General features: G+C 45.3%; 2 protein-coding genes across 2 annotated transcripts in view; both read right to left on the bottom strand.

Annotated features, from left to right (window-relative positions):
* Window positions 1-5: 5 nt before the first annotated feature.
* Window positions 6-4,008, bottom strand: tnfrsf9a (tumor necrosis factor receptor superfamily, member 9a). The gene is made up of 7 exons (XM_080496374.1): window positions 3,729-4,008; window positions 2,679-2,798; window positions 2,446-2,583; window positions 2,297-2,369; window positions 2,063-2,169; window positions 1,838-1,966; window positions 6-1,690 (listed from the first exon to the last, which is right to left on the bottom strand). Exons 1-7 carry the CDS (start codon window positions 3,856-3,858, stop codon window positions 1,575-1,577), a joined length of 813 nt encoding a protein of 270 aa, XP_080352500.1. The 5' UTR covers window positions 3,859-4,008; the 3' UTR covers window positions 6-1,574.
* Window positions 4,009-6,235: 2,227 nt separating this feature from the next.
* LOC308130166 (segment polarity protein dishevelled homolog DVL-1-like) overlaps window positions 6,236-24,717 on the bottom strand; it is a 29,297-nt gene continuing 10,815 nt past the window's right edge. The window contains exons 3-15 of the mRNA XM_080496366.1: window positions 23,275-23,396; window positions 20,570-20,688; window positions 15,534-15,672; window positions 14,521-14,614; window positions 14,283-14,352; window positions 14,040-14,179; window positions 13,405-13,481; window positions 12,504-12,571; window positions 12,328-12,405; window positions 12,078-12,212; window positions 11,287-11,454; window positions 10,958-11,173; window positions 6,236-8,844 (exon numbers count right to left, since the gene is read on the bottom strand). Coding sequence (XP_080352492.1) covers window positions 8,303-8,844; window positions 10,958-11,173; window positions 11,287-11,454; window positions 12,078-12,212; window positions 12,328-12,405; window positions 12,504-12,571; window positions 13,405-13,481; window positions 14,040-14,179; window positions 14,283-14,352; window positions 14,521-14,614; window positions 15,534-15,672; window positions 20,570-20,688; window positions 23,275-23,396 — 1,968 coding nt within the window. The 3' untranslated portion in view covers window positions 6,236-8,302. The remainder of the gene's footprint in view (window positions 8,845-10,957; window positions 11,174-11,286; window positions 11,455-12,077; window positions 12,213-12,327; window positions 12,406-12,503; window positions 12,572-13,404; window positions 13,482-14,039; window positions 14,180-14,282; window positions 14,353-14,520; window positions 14,615-15,533; window positions 15,673-20,569; window positions 20,689-23,274; window positions 23,397-24,717) is intronic.

Raw genomic sequence — 24,717 nt, 5'->3', positions numbered from 1 at the left:
TGTGAGGCAGAGATGTACAGTATTCTTGTAACAGGTACGTGTGGTTAAATCTTAACGTTACATCTTGGCTGCGACGTTCAGGAAACGCCCGGCGTCTGAGGTTAAGACGTCATGACACTGAAGACGTCTACAGTTGTGGGTTAACATTTCACCTTAAGCCCACACAACTTCTTATTCATGTTCCACCTCGTCAAACACAGACAAAAAAGGGAGATCACAGCTGCACCGGTTCAGGGGATAAAGAGAAAGAAAGAAAAAAAAATTCCGTTTGGTTTAATCTTGCTGCCCACACTGCTGAGCACGAAGATAAATGTAGAGTACTTACTGAGTTGTTTCCTCACACGAACTTTGAGCCTGATTTGCTATCTTGTTTAACTCGAACACATGACACGCGTGTGACGTTTTTTTTTTTTTTTTTCCAGGGTTTCCCACATGAATCACCGCAGGAATTTATGAGCTGTCACTCACTAATTACATGATTCTTAGATAATATTACACCGACCGGCTAAACCCAGAAACTCTTGCTCAGTGGACATGTCTGAACCTGCCTTTATGTTCAGTATTTTGGCTCCTGTGGAATTCTCTATGTGATCTGTTGATTACTAAGAAAACGAGGAACTCCTTTCACTCGATTGTTATTTTTCACGCCCTCCCTTCAACAAGCAAAGTCCTGAACGTCACCGGCAGCGTTCAGTCAGAGTTTCCTGGACTTTGGTGTAAAACTTTTAATCGTCATTCCTGATGGACGTCATCCCGGTAAACACAGTAGCATCTGCAGGTAAAATCAGCTGGAGCTGCACATTTTGAGTTCAGCAGTAAAGAGCAAACCAGAGTGATGGGAAGGTATATGTGGGCTCACGATCGAGACCTAATACGTGACTAAAATCTGACGCCTGTGCCTCTTTTTTTTTTTTTTTTCTCCACCCACTTGTACAGTGTCACAGCCCAGACGTGCAAATGTCACGAGCACTAATGTAACTTCTCCTTGAACAAAGTGCAGAGATGGAAGCAACAAATCCCAAATACTTGTATATAATATATATATAATCACAAATGTTGTGTATTCTTTTAGTTGTTTGGTCCCCAGACATGCTGGCACGGTCAAGCTTGTCTGATGTAAAAAGAATCAGACGCCTGTCCTTGACCACACAAATGAATCATTTAGTATTTCTGAGGACTTTCCCAGAAGAGTAACCGTACTTTTAGCTGTGGTTGAGTATAATTAAAGCGATGAGCCAGTAGTCGTGCTACTCTTTCCACCTGTTGTTCAGTGTAACTCAAAGGGGGGGGGGGGCACAGTTTCTCAGCAGTAATTTACATGATGAACTTTTTGTTTTTCCCACTTAGAATTCCCCTTCGCCTTACTTTGTATATTTACAAAGTCATTTACAAGATCAGGACAGGCTCACTAAACTTGTATCTTTGTGGACAAATATACATCTAAATGTTCCCAAACAGGCTTTTTTTTTTTTTAACAGGAGCTGGTGTCAATTTGATGAGGAAAAGTAGCTCTTGATCTGTATTATTTTCCTCCTCGAGGAAAATTCAACATGGTCTCATCAGGTCCTCCTGGTTCATCCGATGAGCTGCTCTGAAGAATCTTTGGAGTCCAGTGATTCAGAGCTGCTGCCCTGTTCTTGCTCTGCTTCATGGAAGCTGCACTCGATTGCAATCAACGTCTGAGGCTCATCTGAACGAGGGAAGAACAGGGTTGAAATAAAAGTCGTGAGGTACATTTCGCACTCGATTTGTGAGGGAGAGAAAATGACAAATATCTGATATAATCATTACAATTCAAGCAATCCAGATAATTGCCATGAAGTACAAGAGCAGTTACCTGTGGGAGGTCTGATTATAGGTTTTTTGGGGCTTTTCTTGCTTCGTACGACTGTGACGACGGCAATGGCGATAAATGTAATCACAGCTACGCCGGCGGCCAGCAGTATGACCAACAACCAAGAGATGTCTGCCACACACAGTGAAAAACGTGAGCTGGGCTTCCCACTAAAAAAAGAATTAAATAGAGGACAGAGACAGAAACAGAATACTTTGATCTTCTCACCAGGGGTCTCTGGTTTGGCCACCTTTCCAGGATCAGAGATCTCCACACACGTGATGTCAGTGAAGGCATCTCCTTTGGCCACGATGCGTTGATTTGGTTTGAGACACCTTTAAAAACAGAATGAAGTTGAGTGATATAGTGTTCTTTGCTTGTTTTTTGTTTTTGTTTTTTTCCTGTGTGCAACATGAACTGGACGGTCACAAACACATAGACATAGACAACAGAATATCTCACGTGGTGCTCCAGGGTTTACACCTCGGGTGATTTCTGTCATTGAACGTGCCTTCTGGACACGGTCTGCAGGAGCCTGTACAGAGAGCGGGACCATTAGGTGACTTTGTTGGTCGCTTGTGTCAAAGATTCCTCTTTTTGTTTCAGCCTACCGTCGTCTGTAGGTTCTTGACCTTTTTGGCATTTCTCCACACAGAAGGAGCAGCGGGCATCACCACAGGTGAGTCCCTCTTTGCAGCCACACACTGTGTCGGATGTGGACGTGCAGTTTTTCCTGAGGACCAGAGCTCCTGAACACATAGAGGAATGGAAATCCAATCATTTCCCTTTTGCAAGTCGTTAAGAATGAGAAAAGTCTTCACGTGAGTACGTGACTTTGACCTACCTCCACATTGTGAACATGTGTCACAGCTGAACTTATTCAAGCTCAGCGTGAAAGTCCCAGGTTTACAAGGTGTACAGAGGTCAATCACACGTAGGCCACATTTCTTCACCATATGGTGCCCTGAAAATATATATACAATGAGTAATTCAAGCAAAAAAAAAAAAAAGAAGACACAACTGGTGTGAATGTCTCTGTGGAAAATGTAGAATAACAAAAGAAGCAGAAGAAGGCAACATGAGATCTGATGACCAGTTTGTGCTGCTGCATCCCAAAGAAAAGTTCAAACCGACAGTTTTTCTGTTTTGCTGACAGTATTTCTGACAGAACTTCATCATTTTGGAGGAGAACGTTACGCGTGCGTTACGAGAGCTCCAACTGATTGGATTCATTAGTGGCATCCTCCTCGGCCTTTGTTGTGGGATTAGATGAAAAACCACTGAAACGTTTTGGTTACAATGCATCCGCCAAACAGGAGCTCCTCACAGGCTGCAACACAAACATTTTTCCTTCCGTTGAAAACAACTGAGATTAACTAGTGTTTCTACTTGGCTTACTTTCAGGCTGCTATGAAGTTTTTAATTATGACCGTATCTACATTTTGTTCTTGCGTGAGGTTTTATTCCTTGTTGGCCTGGTATTTGTATTCAGCTCTTTGAATTGCCATGTTGCTTTAAAGTGCCATCCGAAAGAAAGTTGTCTTCAGCCAGTTGATTATGATCACCTACCTTATATTCAACTATGCAGTTTTCTGATAGTGCACATGATTTTCATTGATCAATAGAAGAAAAGCAAACACACAACACTGGATGCAGTAAGACAGCACTTTTCCCTATATGTATGTATCTGTGGTACTTTTTTGGCTTACAAACTGTTCTTTTACATTCATAGCATCATTGTAAGGCAGCGTTGAGGTCTGTCAGTCCCTTATTCACTAAAAATTAAGAATAAAATGATACATTCAGATATTGAAATAACTTTCTTCTTTATATATATATATATATATATAAAAAAAAAAAAAAAAAGTACATTTGAGCATCAGCATTGTCTTACCTGGAAAACAGGCCTTGCAGCAAGCATCAGCTCCTTTTAGAGACCACTCCATGCAGCCTTGGTTGGGCTGAATGCAGGAGAAGCCCTGCAGGAGAAGCCCGAGAGCCATCGCCAGCATCACCACAGCCATGCTGCCCTAAAGTCCTGCGGTCAAGTCAGGGAAGGTGGGGGAAGCAGTGTGATCCAGCAAAAGTCGTTACTAGAAGTTGATTTTACCCTAAATAATCAACACTCCTCTCAGGTTCATCTGCTGATTTGTTGGTGAATTCTACATGAAGAGGAGTCTGTGTGCTGTGACCTTATGGAAACCTCTCTCTTGTACTGCTGAGCCAAGTCATAGTGATTCAAGGGGCGGACCTAAAAGTGACAGATACACCCACATAGATGACGCTCATGAATGTAAAATACTGACTCGCTGCCAAAACCTGCTTGAACAACTACAATAGGACCATAATTATAGTTATTAAAATTTTCTGCAAAATTATTTCACCCAAATGTATTTCTTTATGTTCAGCAAATATCCAGATCAAGAGTTATGCACATATTACTTTCTCACTAGTTGAGAAGATTTCTTGATAAACCCTTTTGTGTTTATATGACCTTTTTTTCCTTTGCACAGTTCATTTGAAGAGATCTGACTTCCTGGACTTCTATTTATAGCAGCATATCCTGAAGTCACTGTGGAAAAACAAGACTGTCAGCAAAACAATAAAACTTTCCAGGAACACTTTGCACTCTGGGAATTTTACTACGTGTTTTAAAACAGAAATGTACACCCTAAAAATATGTCAAACATGATAATCCGGCTTCAGAATCCCCACAGTGTCATGTCAGGCTTTAGCTTTAATATTTTATTCAGAATAAATGAGCAAATCTCATTTAACTAAAAAAATCTATTTCAACTTTTTTTTTTTTTTTTTTTTTTTTAAGTATTTTGATGGATTAAATAGTAACCACAAGTGGACTTGGAGAGAGAACGTTCCTGTTGCAGATGGCAAACTGTCCACAATTTGATTGAAGCATCTGTGCTTTTAACTTAAGAACTTCCAACTTCCTGATTGATTTGGATTTGCTTTATTTTTAATGTAGAGGTTTGCACTGCATCATTTGATAAACAACTATTAGGCGCAGTGAGGAGGGACTTTTTCCGCTTGTGTGAAAACACAATCTCGGCTTGGGATTTAAATGGGAATTTAAATGATGAAAACAAGGAGAAGAAATGACTATTGAGCAAATATAAGCAAAAAGAAGTCAAAAGCTTTTGCTTGTACTTAAATAGGAAACAAAATATACGTTACAGTCTGGCAAGGTCAATTTGTTAGTTTACAAAATCACTGCTGTACGATACTCTAACACTGATGTGGCCCTTTAATAAGATTGTATTTTACACCGTGGTCCATCACAAGGCAAACACACAGCATCTGGTGTACATGAGAAAGAAACCTGCTCAGGGAGAACCTGCGTACTCGTAGTAGTTTCGCTGGAATGCAAGAGTGAATAAATCACCATGGGGTTTATATTTAAACTGAGCAAGTCCTGGAATCCAGGAAAGGATGACTAAGTCATGTTTGTGATCGACTCTGCAAACAATAAGTCAGACGCTGGGGGAAATACACATCCTGGTTTATCAGCTGGTATTCCCATCTTGAGTCACGCAACACTTTTAATTCCTTAAAACGAAAAGTGCAACAAAATACAGGGGTTCAGAACAAGTACACTGTGAAACTGAAAGGAAAAGTGCACCATCACTCAGGATGAAGTGCTAAAATGAAAGTGACACTGTCCTGTATCACTAAAACGTTTGAGTGATCTTTTGATTACCGGAGAAGAGAACCGGGATTTCCTTACTGTCAGTGGGCGAAACGGGGAAATTTCCTGTTGAGCCAGGTGCATTTCACAAACGTCTTTTTTTTTTGTTTTTTTGCAGTGTCACATAGAGAAGCAACTCTTCTCCGAGTGACACTGCAAATTTTAAAACTGAAAAAACAACAACAAAAAACCCCAGTTAATCACATGATAGTGATGAATCACGATTGTGAGTCATCACTATCATATGACACGTCAGTGACATTTTGCCACACGTGTCTGACATTTACTCCAGTGAGAAGGCGTCACTCTCGGCCAGTCAGACGTCGTAAAGGCCGCGTTTGGATGAGAAACACCTCCCACGATTACCCTTCCATCTGCCCACGGAGAAAATTCAGCCAAGAACCAAAGCACAGTCGATCATCATGCTGACTTGGGGGGGGGGGGGGGAACAACAGTCGTATAGTAAAAAAAAACAGCGCAGCACTTGTATTCGTGCTGCTGGTAAATGTGCGAGTGTGGATTTGCATGTAGGCCGACAGTCAGACTGCAACTGTGACCACGCTGGAGGCTGCAGCTCCAAACAGCGAGACCAGGGTTTCAAATCTGCTCTGGGGGGTGGGAGGGGGGAGGGGGTGTGTATGTCAATACGCTATGACATCACTTCCTTCCTGACAAAAGGCAGCCCATGTGTGGGGGAGTGCTACCTCGGCTGTGGTTGGCAGGTCAAGCGCACAAGCACACGGGGGTCTGTCTCCGCTTCACTTGGGTCTTTTGAAAGTAACGCCGGCCCACTGGGGAAGTACGCGCCGCTCCGCCGGTGCTCGGAAATTCCACCCTGGAGCGAAAAAACGTGTTTTCTTTTTTTTCTCCTTCCTGATAGTACAATTATTTCCGGATACGGGTTACAATAAACAATGACCACCTCCAGTTAACAACAAAATACTTTTTAATCTCACACATTTTGTATTCAAATAAATTAACCCCAAACTTGCCCGCCACACCACCTTTTTTTGGGGGAAGTTACAACCTGGCCCAGTCACTTGAATGTCGCATGACGTCGCATGACCGTCACAGCGGGACGTTCACGAGATGTCACGTTGGGACAGTGAGTCAAGTTCAAGCATGAAGCTGAATAAAGACGATTCTAGGGTCATTTTGAAGTTGTGTGCGTGGTTTTAAAGCGGATCAATGTGGGAAATGCACACAAACGTTTGAACATATAGATTTTTATTCATATATAATAAATTTCTATGTACAATTTATTCTTCTTTTGTAAAGAAACAAAATTAAAGAGAAAGCTTTGATTGCAAACAGTGTTTCATACTAAAAGGGGGCGGGGGGGGGGGGGCGCAAAAGTGCTCAAAAACTATTGTGTGTTATTTCCCCTCTGGTAGCAATACTTTGAGGTCGATACAGCTGGAGTCCGTCGTCGCTTGGCAAGGAGATAAGCATCTGGAGGTCGAGGATTTCCGTTGAAGTAACTTTCAAACTCAGAATGAGAAGCGTCCGATGACAATCATGAGAAGATTGACATCACAGACGACTTCAACGTCGAAAAAAAAAAGAAACGTCCACCACAAAATGTGGGGCTTTGGCTTTTCGTCGCACTGACATTTCTGGAAACTGGTGATGGAGACGACCACGCGGGAGTGGTTTATCTCCACAACCCTTTGACTTTGCTCTCACGGTCCACTGTTTGCAATCCTGTCGATTTATTAACTTGGATGTGTTAAAAACTGAAGTATCTTGAATGCCAGGAGTTCGATCGCTGACGGGAGGAGAGGGGGGGGTTAATGATACATTCGACAAAGCACAGCTAGGACAGTAGAAACTGACCACTGGTTCACAAAGGGTGATGTCTGATTGTCTGTCAGTCGGCTGCAGTAGACAAAGTATGACACCATCGATGCAACATGAGCACATAAATAACATCACAAAAATCATCCAGTGTACGGATTTTTCCTTTAGAAACATTGGCGAGGGGGCGACGTTGTCGCCCCGACAATGGTAATACTTAACAAAATTAATCAAAAATTTTCTTTAAAGCAGTTGAGACAGTCATGCAATACACAGCCTTGTTTAAACTAACGGCTGGCTACAGGGTCTCCCTTCTGAAGTCGAAGAACTCTACGGATCGCGATCCGATCTGGGGGGTGGGGGGGGGGGGGGGGGGGGGGTTAGCGTTTTAGTAGGTGGTGAGTAGAAGAGCTTATACAAGCTGATGGCAACGCCGCCGCGTCAAAGAAACGGGGTCGGAGGTTTTTGTGTGGCGCGGCGACGTTTCGTCGGCACGCGAGCCAGGAGATCCGAGTCCCGGGGGACGAGAGCTTCGTTAGTGCGAGGCCAATGGGTGTCGGTGTGGGTCTGGGGGATTGAGATCCAGGCCCAGCCAGCGTGAAAGGTGGAGTGCAACAGAGAATATCCGAGGGTCGAGAATGTCTGCGTGGCAGCTTTTGAAAAGAAATCACCGCACTGAATACCACTCACGTTTCACAAACTGTACACGTCACGTCAATACAAAAGAGGGTTTTCAGCCGAGCTCGTGTGTGAGGGGGACTCCCTCCTGTCTCCCTCCTCAGTGCTCGCGCTGCCGGTTCGCCTTCGCCGGGGGACGTCGGAGGAAGAGACAGACAGCAGGGGGGGGGGCCTCGTGGAGAGTCTACATTCTGAACTTGGAGACTGCGAGAGGGAGAGAGAGAGGGGCGTGGGAGGGTTCAGGGAGAATTGTTTTGTGCTCACTGAGATTTTAAAAGGCACATGTCCTGTCACATGATGTCGACAAAGAACTCACAGGGATTGCCCATAGCATGCTGGAAGGACTGGCGGCTGGCGGTGAGCTCCGGGGGCACAGCCGCTAACTCTCTCCCGGGAGGCGCGCCGGGCGGCGTGCTACTGCTCACCGAAGTCTTGGGGGCCAGACGGGCCAGGCAGTAAGGGGGAGGCAAACCCGGGGGGCCGTAGGAGGAGGCGTGGCTTCGTTCGCTCTGGGCGCAGGAGCCCGGACCCGGCTGGGTGAAGGGGGCATGGCTGTAGGTGAAGGGGGCGTGGCTGTTCTGCGAAAGGGCGTGGCTCTTGTGCGAATGGCCGTGGCTGAGGCTGGACCGGGCGTGGCTGTGGCTGGAGACGGCGTGGCTGTGGCTGGAGACGGCGTGGCTGTGGTGACTCATCTGGCTGGCGGCCCGGTCGCCGCGCCTCCCCCCACGGACGCCGGGCTCAGACTCGCTGCATGTTGACCTTTGACCCTTCTCCTGTGGGGATGAGCGTCTACCTTTGCCTGCACTGGGGTTGGATCCACTGCTTCGGCTTCCTGGCAATAAAAAAAAAAAAGAAAAGAAAGAAATGCACATTGTGAGTTTGATCTTCCCGTGCACGCGTGTGTTTTCCCAGAAATACACAGTCAGCAGCTGTGATTTGACAACCAGCGACTGAGACGGAGAGGTCCCACGTAAAACAACGGCTTAATGAAGCACTCATGGACTGCTGCAGACCCCCTGCATGACGTGAAGGGTCTCTTGTAATACACAGTGTAACGCAATAATGTCATCCAATGCATTACTGTAATTTGTTTAAGGTGTGACTGGATTTTATAGAGCAAAAGTTAAAATCAACAGTCAAGGACAAACATGATTTTCTCAAAGTTTTTTGTTTTTTTTTCCCCTTTAAGTTCCACTGCAGCAACTAACATTATGTAATATTTATACAGACACTGAAACACTCTCAGATCACAAAGCATGATACACCTGCATCAAAAAGAGATGACTCGCCAGCACCGCATAGAAAGAAAAACGTTTTGCATCCAAAAGTAGGTTACTATCACTCGTTGAAGCTGGATGACACACGCTGGCGGTATCATACTGACGGAGGTGTATCGCACCGTTGCACAATCAAACGTTCCACATCTCCTTATTGGCAATGAGCCCGACAGTACTGGGTTAAAGTGGTGCGTGATCGCCCCCTATCGGTGAGAATGATAGCACAAGCCTCGGCGTGACCATCCCGCATCATGCGCCGCCCAGCACCGTAACCAATTGCATGCGCCCGGAGGTGCGGGAGAGGGAGAATCGACTGTCGGGAGAGCCACAACACAGGAATGACACGCAAACCGAGGAGAAATCGTGGGGGACGGGCGGAGAAAAAAATAAATAAAACAAACCTTACAAACTACAGTAATGACAGGTGGAGAACATTGAGGACGAGGGAAAGACAGGAGTGACATGGGACCGAATGGTGAGAGAGAGAGAGCAAAAGGAGAGAAGAGCAGAGGAGGAGAGAGGGTGGGGGTGGAGGGGGGTGGGTGGGGGGGTTAGCAGGCTTACCGGTTCCCCCAGTGTCCTGGGACTACCTCCTCCTTCAGTCTAACGTTGCCCAGCAGAAACAGAGGGAACAACAGGATTACACACACCTCCCAGCCCAGACTTTTCTTCCGCTCTGCCTAATGCTGCATCAGCCCCACAAGCTCAGGCCCACGGCTGCTACTGGTCTTCCCGTATGTATATATATATATTTATATATATATATATATATATATATAAATTGTAGAAAGTGCACCTGAAAATGCACACATGCACTCTTTGAAGCAAGCACACAGAAACATATATAACACTTGTATGAAAGCGTCAAAAAAGAAAGTGTCTTTCTTTCTCATCTATGGCTTGTCAGCGGTTGCATATAGATTAATTAATTAAGAATTCAAAAAAAAAAAAAAGCAGCGATCTGAAAGCGTAGATGAGAGGATGATTCACACAAGACAATAGAAATCATACGAGATAGATGACAACATATACTATAATCTGGTTTCATAACAAATGGAAACAAATCCACCACAGCCACCTTCTTATGCACAACGCCCCCCCTCCCCACCATACCCCCCCCCCCCCCCAACCCCCACCACCACCACCAGCAGTTCTCCACTCTCCTTCAGTGCAGAAATGAAAAAAAACCATGCAGCACCATCACGTTGTGATTCAAAATGGAAACAGAAGATCATTCAAGAACTGATGAAGAAGAATGGACGGTGCCGATTGTTTGGAGCTGGCGATTTGGAATCACACGTTGATCAAGAGTTGCTTTTGTTTTGTTGTACACACCCAGTACTGCAGAGCTGTCCGCTGCATGACTCAAGATGCTCATGATTGACCTTGACAATAAAGAATGCGTGTTTGTTTGTTTGTTTTTTTTTTTTTTTTTTAGAATACAGAAATTCATTAATGGAAGAAAAAATGCAAAAACCAATGTCAACTTCCCGCCCAGAGAGCCAGTAAAGCTAACATTAGCACGAGTCAGACACGTTTTAACATAGATGTCAGAGCTACTTGGGTTAATTAATGTCATGTTGCATTTTGAGTCAAATCAATGTATTAATTAACGACAGGGGGGGGAGAACTCAAAGGCTCATCTTTTCCCCCGCCGGATTTCCTCACCCTCGCTGTGCTGGCTGCCTGCGCTCCCGCTGTGGAAACTGTGGCACGGATCTGAGTATCCTGGCGGGAAGCTGGGGGGCGCGGAGGGAAAAGGAGGGTAAGGGAACGGCTGCCCGCCCAGAGGCCAGGGGTTGCTGGGGGGAGGCAGCGGTGCCAAGGTGTCCTGCTCCGAGCCCCCGCCGCTCGATCCCTCGTTTAAATTGAGCGACGCCATATCTTAATGGAAGAAAACACAACCACGGGAAACATTTCACGTCAATTCTTCCATCCGCAAACGTGGGGGGGGGGGGGCGCCAGAAATGTGTTGTGCGAGAGAGAAGAGGCTTTACTTTGGCAGAGGTCTCCAAACGTGTAGTAGCACTGCTCGGAGAAGGTGATCTTGTTGACGGTGTGCCTCAGGTAGCCGTGCTTCAGCAGGCTGCTGGCGTACTTCCGAGCGTCCCGCCGATCCTTGAATCCTTCCACTCTGGAGTAAAGCCAGTCCACCACGTCAGCACCTGACGCAGCAACAAACACAGACCCCCCCCACCCGACATGAAGGCGCCGGCACTGATGTCTTCAACAGATGCTTAAAAAAAAAAAAATACTGATTTGCAACAAACCACAGGGCGACCACGGAGGCTACAGCGAGACAAACAGCGCACTGTTGCAAGGAGTTTGTACAATGCCAACAATGTATGCCTGATACTTCCAGGGTCACACTGAATTCAATAGAAATTCATTTAACCGAATCCTATTTATTTCAGCTTTTGCTGTTTCGGCTCGGCTCCAGGAAACGGCTTCTTATAAGTGTGATGAAACTATGTTTTAAAAAAAATTACCATCAAGAACACAAATAAAAATCATCAACATCTCAAAAAACATCTGAGTTGATGCTATTTTTCCAAAACTATTACAATTTAAAATGTGATGAGAGCTGTGGTGACATTTTTCACAAATGTGTAAATCATATTTTTGATTAAATTTAAAGGTTTGTAATTCAACTTTGGTTTTCTGATTTATTGTAGAATTGCTTGTGTTTGCACATAAAAACACTACATTTGAGTATCAAAGCACCTCCTTGAGTAATTCCTTGCCTAGGTTTTTTTTTTGTTTTTTTTCATTACGCAGGCTTTCTCACCGATTACGGCATTTGCAATAGTGATCTTCAACCACATCCTGTCTCGAATCTCGAGACCAGAGTCGGGCAGCTGCATCACTTTGACAATAGTCGCCATGTCTGTTTTACTTGCGGATAGAGGCAAGTCGTCGAACTCTGTGAAGGAGAAAGATTCGATGAAAAACATTCAAATAATGAAAGGTCATCAAAATGAATCCAGTTGTTCCTCGTAATGTTTCAAGGTCTGATTAAAGCAGATGTCCGTCTGTACCGTAGTGCGGGTAGGGTCCCGTCAGGGCCGTGGTGTGTGATATCCAGGCTGCAGGGTCGATGGGCCTCACTGGTTCGGCTGAAACGGTGACAGCAACAAAGAAAACGATACGTTACGCAAAGAAAAATGTAGATAATCTTTGTGCGATTGAGATTTGGCAGGAGTATCTGTCCTACCCCGAGGGATGGTGAAATAGCTTCTCGGAGACGGATCCCAACATTTGGCAACAGTAAGACTAATAGGCCTAGGAAGAAAAAAAAAAAAAACAACAGAAAAAAAGGTTAATAGAGTATATAGAGCTATAACATTAAAACAAAGACATGCAAACAAAGTTTGTTAAAGTCAAACAAAGCAGGGGGAGTGAACCAACTTTTGAAAACCGTCATCAACGGTCATAAGACTGAACAAGTTTCAAATTTCAAGACAGATCATTCAGTGGAAGGTGATATGACTCACCACAAATCACTAAATGAGAACATTGGTCAGCTCAAAAAAATGTGAAACCCAGGAGGAAACGTTATTTTCCCAAAGATATTTCTGTACTGCAAGCCCTAATTATATGAGCTTCCTCTAAAACACACATTATATAATATCATAGAGCAGCGTCAGAAAGAGATGACTGCTCAGCGAAATGCTAAACTAATTCATAGTAGGTTTTGCATAAAAAGTATGTTAGAGTCCCACTTCTCGCACGTACAACACGAGGCTGCACACTCAGACGTTCTGCAGCGAGGCCAACAGAACCGGGTAAAGTAATGCATGATTGCCCCCTATCTGTGAGAATTATAGTAGAAGTGATATTGCTGCATCATGCTCCTTCCAACACGGTATGAATCCATGCTCAGAGGTGCAGTAAAAATATTTCAGTCATCATTTTTCAAATTCAAATTGCATTTTCAGATTCCAGTGCTGTGCCACACACACACACACGCAGACTATACTACAACTCAAAGCAGATTATGGGACTGAAATATAAGCTCAGATTCAAAAGATGAAATAACAAAACTCTCGATAACCTTCTAAAGCAAAATGCAAAACGATCCCACGCTCAGTGATTCGTTTATTAAAAGTTCTCACCCCGTTTTGGAAACGATCTCTCTCAGGATCCTCACAGCGTCGTCATTGCTCATGTTCTCGAAATTGACGTCGTTCACCTGGAAGGAAATAAAGGAAATAAAAAAAAAAAAAACAACAACCCACTATTAAAGCTATTATATCAATTTAAATGACAAAACTAAACGCTCAAAGCGAAAACGTTGCCGTAAAGCTCCGTGCAAGACTCAGATGTGTTTATTCATGCTCTGATTAATCCCTGCGGCAATCTTTGGATATGTCTGCAAATCCTAAGCTGCTTTCCATATGGGATCGACATAAAACGGTCATAAAACAACCCGTTTCGCTCGTGTCGTGGTTCGACAACAGACTGCCGTCAGCAGCCGCGTGTTTCAGCCCGCGCGCATCAAAGTTTGTTAGAAACAGGAAGGAAAAGGAGAGGCAGAGTTGCAGAGGCTTGAAAATACGACGACGTGGGTATTAATAGGAGACAAAACCACAGACGGCTGTACAGTAATCTAGTAGTCGGCTGGTGACGCTGGAAGAGCAGCAGCCGCAGAGGACGTCGCCGTTCCGCTCGGGAAAAAAAAAAAAAAAAATCGAGCACGAGATGCACGATGACGGAAATGTCAAAAGTGACGGTGATCGGAGAGGTGTACCTGGAGGAGCATGTCTCCGGGCTCTATCCTCCCATCAGCGGCTACGGCGCCTCCCTTCATGATGGAGCCGATGTAAATGCCTCCGTCCCCCCGGTCGTTACTCTGACCCACAATACTGATGCCCAGGAAGTTGTACTTCTCTGTAAACCCAGTAATAGATTAAACAGGCCCACAGTTAGAAATGAAGAGTTACGCACGGAGTCGCCGCAGGTTTTGGGGGCGTGTCGCCTTTTTTTTTTTTACCCATGTTGAGCGTGACGGTGATGATGTTGAGGCTCATGGTGGAGTCCGTGATGCTGCTGAAGGACGACGACTGGGGGGGGGGGGGGGGGGGATAAAAAGGCAGGAACGGGTCAACGGTGAGCACGGCGTAAATACAAGTGACACCAAGTCTATTTCAATCAGCCCCCTCATCTGTTTCTCAAGCCGGGCGTCAAGGTCGATTTGAGTGGCGGCAGTGACGCGTCTTAGAAGTGCGTACCCGGTCGATCTTGGCCACTTTGTGCCTCCGTCGACGCCGCTTGTGTCGACGCATCAGCTGTGAAGAGGAACTCTGTTCTGTGGAACTACTGAGCCTGAAACAGAGAGGAGGAGGGGGGGGGGGGGGGGAGAGAAAAAACCCCCACTTCACTTTTGAGTTTAATTTAAATTTAAAATATCAGAATGACAAATTAGTTCATCACATCTCCACACAGCTCATATAGTTAATATAAACAGACCAGCAACATTGAGACAGAGATTGTATAAGCGCGCTTATAAGAAAAACGTTTTTTTTTTTACGCCCACTGTTTTACTTTCCTTATTTCCCTGTTGAAGGCAAAACAAATAACACAAATGCATCTGGATTGTGTAGAGTATTGCATCTGCCCGGAGCCACGCACTCCTTTACACAAACACTGTTCCAGCCCTGTTAACACCCCCACTGTGGCCCCGAGGCAGTAAGGCCATGACAGTGTCTAATACTGTTCATGGCCCATATATATATATATATATATATATATATATATATGCACTGGAGGACACTGGCATATTACAAAATAATTAAAATAATTGCCGCCTTGTAAGCCCGGGTGTGTGTAGTAATTATTGTATTGTATGTTACTCACACAGAAGATGTTCGCTGACGTACAACAAATATACGGAAGAATAGTATTCAAATCATACAACAATCTTTCTGCAGCCAGTCATGGTTTAGGAAGCTGTAGCTGTAACAGTTTTCTTAATTTACCAATAATTCTAAATAATAACATTATGAAAATACCATAAAGTGTTTTGGAAGAAGAGAAAAAAACAAATGACTTTCATTTTTAAAAAAAATCTTTCCTCAAAGGCAGTGTTAATTGTCTGAAGTGGTCAATATCCATCAAAATAGGCTTATTGAGAGTGTAGGAGGGTCCATGTGGCCTGAGTCGACACCGTCCCGGCTTTTTTGCCTGTAGCGGAGTCATGACAGTTCGGCTGGCCGGCGTATTTTGACGTCAGGTGTCGCGTTACCTGCTGGCGTCCTCGTCTTCCTCGCTGTCGACAAACGAGCTGGACTCCAGCTCGCTGCTCATTACCGAGGCGCTGTCGTAGCCCATGGCCGAGTCCCTGGCAGTGCGCTCTGATTTGGAGTGACCGTTGATGCGGGGGACTGTGGGGAGGCAGAGAAAGAGAGAGAGAGAGAAGCAGTGAGTCAGACGGGAGGTCACGTTGCTCATTGCGAGGTCAGATGAGAAGGAGAAGGAGAGCAACCAGGAGTTAGTGACAGTGGCAGAATTTATCGTCTGCAGAGGCGGAAAGAGTGCTGAGAAATGTGTGGGTGAAATACTACTATATACTACTTTGACACTGCTTCAGGGCTTTTCCTAAAATCTACCGTTTTGACTGCATTAAATCGCATTTACAAGAGCGGGCATTTGATTCTCTTCAATTATTTCTCGATCGAACCATGATTATTATATATTTGGGGGGGAAAATTTAGAATTAACACTGGATTTGTGTTGTTTAAAAAAACATAAACTGCAGATGAAAATGTTTCGAGAACTAATTCAAATTGTGGGCGCAGCAGCAGAAGTAGCATAAAGCAGAAGAAGGACTCGCTCATCACACATATTTGAACAAACCTGCAACCATAAAGTTTAAAATAAATCGAGGATTGAACGGCAGCACTTTTTACTCGTCGTTGAGAAAAAAAAAAAAAGCACCGTCTCAGTCTGCATGTCTCCATACGTACACTGCCAGCGAGGTGGCGCTGTCTCGGGGTGACAGCGGATTGGTCGCAAAGGTCTGGTAAGGCGAAGGGGGCGTGGCGGCGGCCACCGCGCCCGCCGAGAGCAGGCAAAACATTCCAGCAATGTCGTCGTTCCCATTGCTTTGCTCCGCCCAGAAGGTGCTCCTCTCTCGTGAAAGCCGAGCCAGCGCACATAAACACTCAATCAGCGGAAGGGGACTTGACATCCAACCGGATTCACCCAGACATATTTTTCTCACGCCTCTCAGATGGTAGAGAAAACACCAGAAAAAACACAATATAAAAAAAAATAAATAAAAAAACCAGAAGAAAGTGTGCAGGTTCACCAAGCCCAGACTGAAAATCTGCGTCTTTGTGCTCCGTGCCGTCTGTGCTAGCAGCTCGCTTAAAATCCAGCCTGAGCCCCAGACAGTTTCTGCCCACCAGCCGGCTGCCGACAGGCTTCACAGCTTATCTACAACGGAGGCGGCAAAAAAAAACAAAAAAAACAAACAGTGGATGAGCCTGAAGAGCAACATGTCATGAAACAAGACTGAGTGACAGCGAGAAACACGACGACCTTTTATCAAAAGTTAGCAACATCTTTGAAAGAGGAAACCAAATTTTTTTGGGGGGGGGGGATTTCAGTTTTGACTCTAAATTAAACTTTGTAAATATGCAACAATCTCTAAAGTACATTTTTTCTATATCGACATTCTGTTTTGGCAAAGATCATAAACAACTCCTGAAAGGTTCTCGCAGCAAGTAAATACGCATCTATTCACCCTGCAAACTACAACCCAACAATTCACTGAAATGAACATGCAGTGAAGCGTCGACAAATAATCCACGCGACGAAAACGAGAATCTATATGTCAAATTTCCATCATGGACACAACAAATCCGCTCTCACCACAGCCGGCAGTGCCTTCATCCGACGCACAGGCAAAGTGAGCTGAGAGTGAAGAGAAAGTATTACCCCCCCCCGACCTCCCCACCTCCCCCAGCTCTTACCCCTCCCTCCCAGAGCCCGCAAACACACAATGCTTGCTAATCTGCCTCTGACCAATCAGATGACCGCATCCTCCGAAACACACAGACAGCGATAATATGGGATTTCAGATGACGTGGCCCCGGCTCCTCCTCAGGTGAAAACACCATCGGGTTATTAAAAAAAATAAAAAAAAAATCCCAAAAGCTTTCACCGCTCGTACACGCGAAAGGAGATTTAAAGATTTTTTAAGGGGGCAGTTTTGAGTCCACAAGCTGTGTTTGTGCTTTGTATTAATATTTTAATACGAGCATAAGCTCCTTGGCTTAGCTACGTTTTCCGACCTCAAACTCCATCATCTCCCCGTTTGTCTGTACTACCACCGCCCGCTGCTTTCCATCTTCGCACACCTGTTGGAGCCATCAGTCCGCCCCCCCCCCCCCCCCCCCCACCCCCCCGCCCTTACCTGCATAGAAATCTAATTCGAACTTGACGGCCTTGGCTGGCATTTGCCAGGCCTCCGTTGTGAATAGGTATTTGTATTAAATGAATATCCTGTTTGGATGAAGGTTGGAAAAAAAAAAAAAAATGGTAGGCAATATCCTCAGGCTCCATAGTGGGCCAAGTCTACGTGTGAATGTGTGTGACAATCTGTCTCTCTGTGTTTTTTTCCCCTGGGACAGTACCCTGTCTTCACTCACAGTCCCCCCCCCCCCCCTCCTTAAAAATGGCTGCAGGACAAAAAGACGGATAGATTCCCTGCCACATTGTAAAAACCAATTCTGACCGGTCTTGTCTTACAGTGATGCAAAGCGACCTGGCGGCCCCCGAAACCGATCACATCCCGTCATATCTCCACGCTGCCCTCCAGGTCTGCACGCCCATTCAGCCACCGATAAATTTCAAACTGCTGCGTTAATCGCCCGCAAAACAGTACGGCACGGTGGGAGAATAAGAAGGTGTACGTTTACAGCGCTTTAACGGATCGCTGCAGAGCGCCGCCGAGGCAGAATGACTCGGAGCGTGTGTATAAAGTGACGGGGGAATTCCTGCCGCCGCCACCGCAGGCAGTGTGGTGGCGGCGGCGAGACGCGGGAGGCCGCGCCTCCTCCTCCATACATCTTTACAGCCGCCCCCCCCCCCCCCCCCACCCACCCCTGGTGACGGAGCCCAAAGTGAATTACACTTCACTGGTCCTCTGCCGGGCAGATTTATGAGGCACAAAATTGCTGGTAGACTTTAAAAGGCCCACACAACTTCCCTAATGGCGTCGCTTAATTAAAGCGAACAAATCAGCAGCAAATGGGATGTGAAGCAAGGAAAAGAGAAGAAAAACAGGAAGGAAAAAAAGAAGAAAGATTGCATGTAAGAATAACAAGAAAACAAGATCTTGGAATAAATTCTTAATTTTTGTTTTTTTGGTCGTCTATTTTTGGACAAGGTTAGCAAACACAGAGCATGGGATGTGAGACAATGAGTTTTTTGTGAGTTTTTTTTTTTTCACAGTTTCGGGGGAACTTCCCATTTAACCAAACAACAAAATTTTAATTTGGCAACAGAAACATGTGCCGAGTCAAACGCACCGTCACAAGACCCGCCGGAGTGAGATCACGATGACATCACCGCATTTACACGGATGCAGTCGCACCACCGATACACAGATAAAAATCCCGTCTACTTTGCGAGACAGTTACGGCTCTCTATGCGAGTAATTTGCAGCGGCACATAAATTAGCGGGTATTTTAGTTAATGAGCCTGGAAGTGCACGACGCTGGAGCCAAGACTTGCTGAGAACAAATAGCAAGGAGAGAAAGATAAAAGGAGAATGATGGAGAGAGTGAACGAGAGTTTCCTCATGTGTAAAAACGACTGTAATGTTTAGCACACGGATACACACACACACACACACACACACACACACGGAAACATCCAGAGTAAATGAAATCACAATAAATTCAATGCAACTGTTGCTTCAGATAAACCAGTAAGATACAATGTAAAAAAAAACACGAATAAAATAGTCAAATATACATGAAAATATGTATAAAACATACAGACATGTAGTATTTAAATATCACAGTGTGTTGCACAGGGTAAAATAGTGAAATCCTAATCCATTTATTCCAAGTAAATGATCAAAAATGTTGGATAAAACAAATTGATGGGTTAAAATAGAATAGAAATTAAATACACAAAACAGAAAAATAAAACATTTATGCATTTTTCAGTCTGTGTCAGATCCCGAAATACTGTTGCAGTACATGATTACTAAATACAAGACAATAGAGGATAGTAAAGAATCACACTTTGTCTGTGTTTGTTTCTTCCTTCTTTTTTTTTTTTTACACTGATCAAACTAAATATTCTACTTCAATGTGAAATTGTGGACATTGTTTTTGACCAAAATTGTAGGACCCTCTCTGCTTCCTGGGATGTATAACTTTGCATATTTGTCTTTTTCTTTATGTGAAGAACAAATAGAAAAAAATGGGCTGAGAGAAATCCAGTAATGTTATAAATAAATAAAAGCAGGCAGACGTGATTATGCGGATAAAGGATACACCTGTTCACCTGTGTTCCCAGAGCAGATACTGTGTGTGCGTTTCCCTGCAGCCTGTCACATTAAAACCACTGAGCCTGTAAAGGAGAACAGTAGAGCGCCGTCCCTCTCTTAGCCGAAGTGGTTTTAATAGAAACTGCAGCAGTCAAATGTCAAAAACGGCAAAGCAATCACGTGTTTGCACTTGATAACAGCTCCTGGGTTTTTTTTATTTTTAAACTCAAGATCCCGACAACCTTCTCTTCCACACACACTAAAGACGGCAGCTTTTAGAGTTTCAACAGCAGCTACAGCACACTTTCCTCTGATATTTCACAAAACACTAGAGTCCTGTGACAGGTTATAATCATCTGACGAGACTGGAGTGTGACGACCAAGTGGAAAACACCCGCTGACAGTAAACCTGAGCCCCACGCAGGAAGCAAAGGACGGACAATTACTGGAGACCGACGGTAAATTCCAGAAACTTTTGACACACAGTGAACTTATTCAACTTCCATCCTTTTGCTTTGAGAGACTCAACGTCTCCCCGTTTCTTGGTTTGACACGTAAGCTGAAGTTCAACATGCAACACTTGATCCCTGCAGACCTTTTTTTTTTAAATAAATGTCTTCTCTCTTTCTCTCTCTCTCTCTCTCTCTCTCTCTGTGAATGACTTGTGTTGAGTAGAAGATTGAAATGAGGAGGCAGTGAAACGTAATAACTTGGAAATGACAAGATAATTGCATTTTTTGGGATCCATCTGTTCCTGGGCTGATAATACTCACGCTCGGTTTCTCGAGCTCTCCGCCGCGCTCTCTCTCTCTCGCGCTCTCTGCGGTGGCTCAGAAGAGACTCGGTGCCCGTCTCGGTGTCCAGGCCGTCGCGGCTGCTCACTGCGTTGGCGCTGCAAAGGGCACAGGTTGGGAAAACTTCAGTCGGACTCGCGTTCGGTACTTCAAATCATTTCTCCAGCCAGCTTGTGACCCCGGCGGTCCAGAACATAATCCCCCCCCCAAAACGCAAAAAAAAAAATCTACTCCTGTCTGCCGCACTATTCGGCCCGAGGGGAATATGTGCAACTCGTCTGATGACGGTCGTTTCAAATTCAATCCCACTGGCCAAAATAGCAGGTTTATTGTTCGGCGGTATGTGATGTGTATTTCACTAAGTGTCATTAATGACCAGATAGCGAGAGGGAGCCGATCTGGACAATGCCAGCATTAATGAGACCTATTGAAAGGCCCAGATGGTGCCTGGAGCGCGATCTGGAGGGAGACGGCGAGGGGAGAATGACAGATCGCATATAAAGTGAGGAGCGGTAGATCAGGTGTGGGCCGAGCAATGAGCTGGCCTGTGTTCTTGAGGTCTGGGGGGGGGGGGAGTCTGGGGGTCCTGCAGGGCAGATTGTTATTCTGTCAGAGGGCTGGTGAGGCTGTGGCCTCAGGCACCGGGGTTAAAGGGACCCGACACGGCCACCGGAGGAAACCTGAAGCCGGTGAGAAACTCCTCTCAACCCCCGTCAGCCTGTCACACGCACTTAGGCATGTGCGCAACACGTACCTCACACCTGCATAAACAATCACAGCGGCAATCATGCATTCATGCACGCCTGCGCTACAACACAGTGTAGCGTTCGTGGTGTATAAACGGAACAAAAGAGGCATGAAACAAACAAACAAAAAAAAAAAAGCGTGTGGACGAACATCATCCCGCCGCTCTTCAAAAACTCTGTTGTCACACACATTCAGCAGTCGCATGCAAACATTGTTGTTTTTCTTTTAATAAGCCAGGAGCAGATAGGATGGTGCGTCTGCTGCGTTCACTCAGCGGGACAAAGTGCTCAATGGGGCATGTTTACACGCTTCTGCAAGAGAGAGAGTGCTAATTGCCGCACCTGGGCCCGGCTTCTCCAGCACAGGTCACTGCATGTATGCAAATATCACATTGATGCATTTTATATATATATATGTATATATATCTAATTTTTTTTGCTCCTGCAGCTGATTGGGAAAGCAGCGTGACGATGATCGACTGCCTTCCCATCACGCCGTCGACGACCGCTGAACCAGCCGGGGCGTCAGATCTGCAGATCCGGAGGGAGATTATCCGAGGCGCTGGGCTGCAGCTGTGAACAAACGCCACCCCCCCTTTCAAGGCTACCTACCGCCCGCCCCTCGCCGCGGCCGATCGCCGCCGCCCCCCCCGCCCTCCTGGGAAATGGAGACGGGTGCTTTTAATGTCTGCTAATCCGGATTACCAGGCCGAGGCACATCAGTTGTGTCCATTCTCGGCCCAAAACACCTATTCTTGCGCGCTCATCAAATAGACCCATTCAAGCCGACAAACACACGAACTGCATGAATACGGCACAAAGGGAGGATGAAGAAGTAATAATATTCGGGCTATTTACAGAGAGCGGCGAGGAGTGGGAAGGCCCCGGATCGTTTCAAGAAAGAGCACGAGGGTCGCTATTGGGAATTCACCACGCTGGTTCCCAGAGAGAAAGGCTCGCCTGTCTGACTCAAAACAGGGATAGAAAAAAGAAAGAAAAAAAGCAAGAGGCCGAGAGGGAGGGGGGGGGCGACGGAGGTTGGCACTCTGCGGTTTTGTCCACAAGGTGGCAGTAGTGAAAGCTGGCTGGGAACAATAAAACCATCAGGCCAGCTGACAGGCAAACAGCAGGGAGCCGCCCATAGAGGGCAAACTCGAGCTGAGATGTCAAACACTGGATAAAGAGATACACCAAGACATGACAGATTGCATGTTCTCAATATAGAAGCCACGGCCATATTGCTGCGCCGCTGTAATGGCATCAACTCTGGCCTCCACTGCCCCCCCCCCACCCCCCCCAGGCCTTCTCGCTATATTTAGACGGGAACCTCTCCTCAGCAAGTGCAGTTGTATTTTCTAATCTGCCGGTTTTAAGCCTGAGTTTCGGTAACTGAAGCCAGTACTGCTGAGAAAGAAAAAAAAAAATCTCCATTTCTGAGCTTTTAAGCGCCGACATGCTCTTGGTCCACATATGCCTTTATCAAGCGAGTATGAATGAGGACTCTGAGTGACTGGATACAATGGGCCTCACTGAGTGCCAGTATTTGCCTGAAGATGTTTATGCTGTGAAGGCTATTTCAAGAATCAGCGGCACTGGCGGCGTTCGAATCATGTTTACATAGATGAGTGGACTAACGCCTTCCTCCGTGGCCGTGTGGGAAAAACACTCACGCCCATGCACGGACCCACACTCGAGCTTTAACACATACTTACATGATATATTCACACACCGGCCACCCACACTTCCCCATACGAGAGCGTGATGATGAATCCCTCCGCCGAGTTTTTTCCCCTCGTTTTTTTGATTAACACACAACGGCGTGCGGAGGAATAAAAAAAGGTCACCTGGTGCACAGGACCGTGCACTTCCAACACATCTGCCTACATGCCCATGTGCAATTGCGCATATAACATGACGTGCGGCAAATAGCCTACTTACTGGAAGGAGGGGGGCCGCGAGTCTCCGATGCCCCCCGTTCTCTCGAGGGGAGGGGGGAGCTCCGGATGGCTCTCCGTGCACTGAGAACCCCCGTCGGAGTGTGCGCTCTCGGCCAGGACCAGCTGGGAACCAAGGAGAAGAAAAGGAAAATGTCCATTATGGATCAGAAGTGCAAAGGCAGAGACGACAAAAGATAATAAATGCGTTTCTGCGCGCTCTGGGCCCCACGGTGCGAGGATGAGGAGATCAAAAACAAACTCGGCGGACAATGTCGGAGCTCGAAATTTCTCGCAAGCGCAGAAATGGGTAAAAGTAAAAGTGCACACGGGTTAAAAAAAAAAAAAAGAAAGAAAGTCTAAATGGAGATGCTGGAAGGGAGGGCCAGAATGCTGCCGGCCACACGTAAACAATGTGAGAAGCACTACAAGTAACAGAAACGTAAAAAAAAAAAAAAAAAAAGACCACAATGCTTTTAGTGTTTAGTGTCAGCACAAAGGATGGCGATGGTACAATGGCCCGTCCTTTCATCTGCCGAGGCGGTAATGAAAGTTACAGCACACAGCCGCACCAGGACTAACAACTGTAGGGATTATTTTAATGTGAGCTCCAGGATTATTCACAGGTGTCACCATGGTGTCACCAGAATTGGAAATGAAGCTAGAGAACCCTTTTGTTGTTGTTGGTTTTTTTTATTTTTTCTATTTGCTTGTTTCATTATGTGATATCTGAAAGAAGTGAAGTATTCCAGCAATGTCCATCACCTTTGAAACTGTGAAACAATGAATATCGCACCCTTGAATCTTGGCTTTGTCGATCAATATCACATTTATTTATAGAGCAACGTTTAAAAACAGCAGCTGTTGAAAGGTCCTGTTCATCTATCCGATTATAGATAAAGGCTTGATGCATCTTGAACACGTCACCAGTCCAACACAGACAATCTAACACCCCCACATTCACATCTACAGGCCACAAGCAAGCCACAAATCAAATTATAAAATATGGTCAACTTTTCAAATTCACTGAATTCAATTTGGTTCAATTTAAATATATATTATAGTATGCCAACACACTAACAAATTAATTTAATGATAAAATCACAAGACAAATGGCGCGGCAGAGAGGAAAATAGTGCGCTTTATGCTGAATCAGCAGAAGCTTCTGGCTTTATTTAACTGATTTAATTTTGTTTTCATGTGCAAATGCGAAAGAGAATTTAACTAGGAAGCTGTTTTGAAAGTTATGTCCAAACAGTGCATCAGTTTCAACCGTCTACAGGCCAAAACCATGCTGCACTGAACACACTTGTGTTTTTTTTTCCTCAGTATAATCACACATAATAATTGTGCTTCGCCACTAAATTCAATTTTCTATTGTTTATATGTGTCAATATACAACATTACATTGAGTTTTATCTTAACATTGTCATGCCAGCAAAAGCCC

Source organism: Blennius ocellaris, assembly GCF_963422515.1.
Source record: "Blennius ocellaris genome assembly, chromosome: 5".
Taxonomy (NCBI): domain Eukaryota; kingdom Metazoa; phylum Chordata; class Actinopteri; order Blenniiformes; family Blenniidae; genus Blennius; species Blennius ocellaris.
This window is presented reverse-complemented; position numbering and strand designations above follow the sequence as displayed.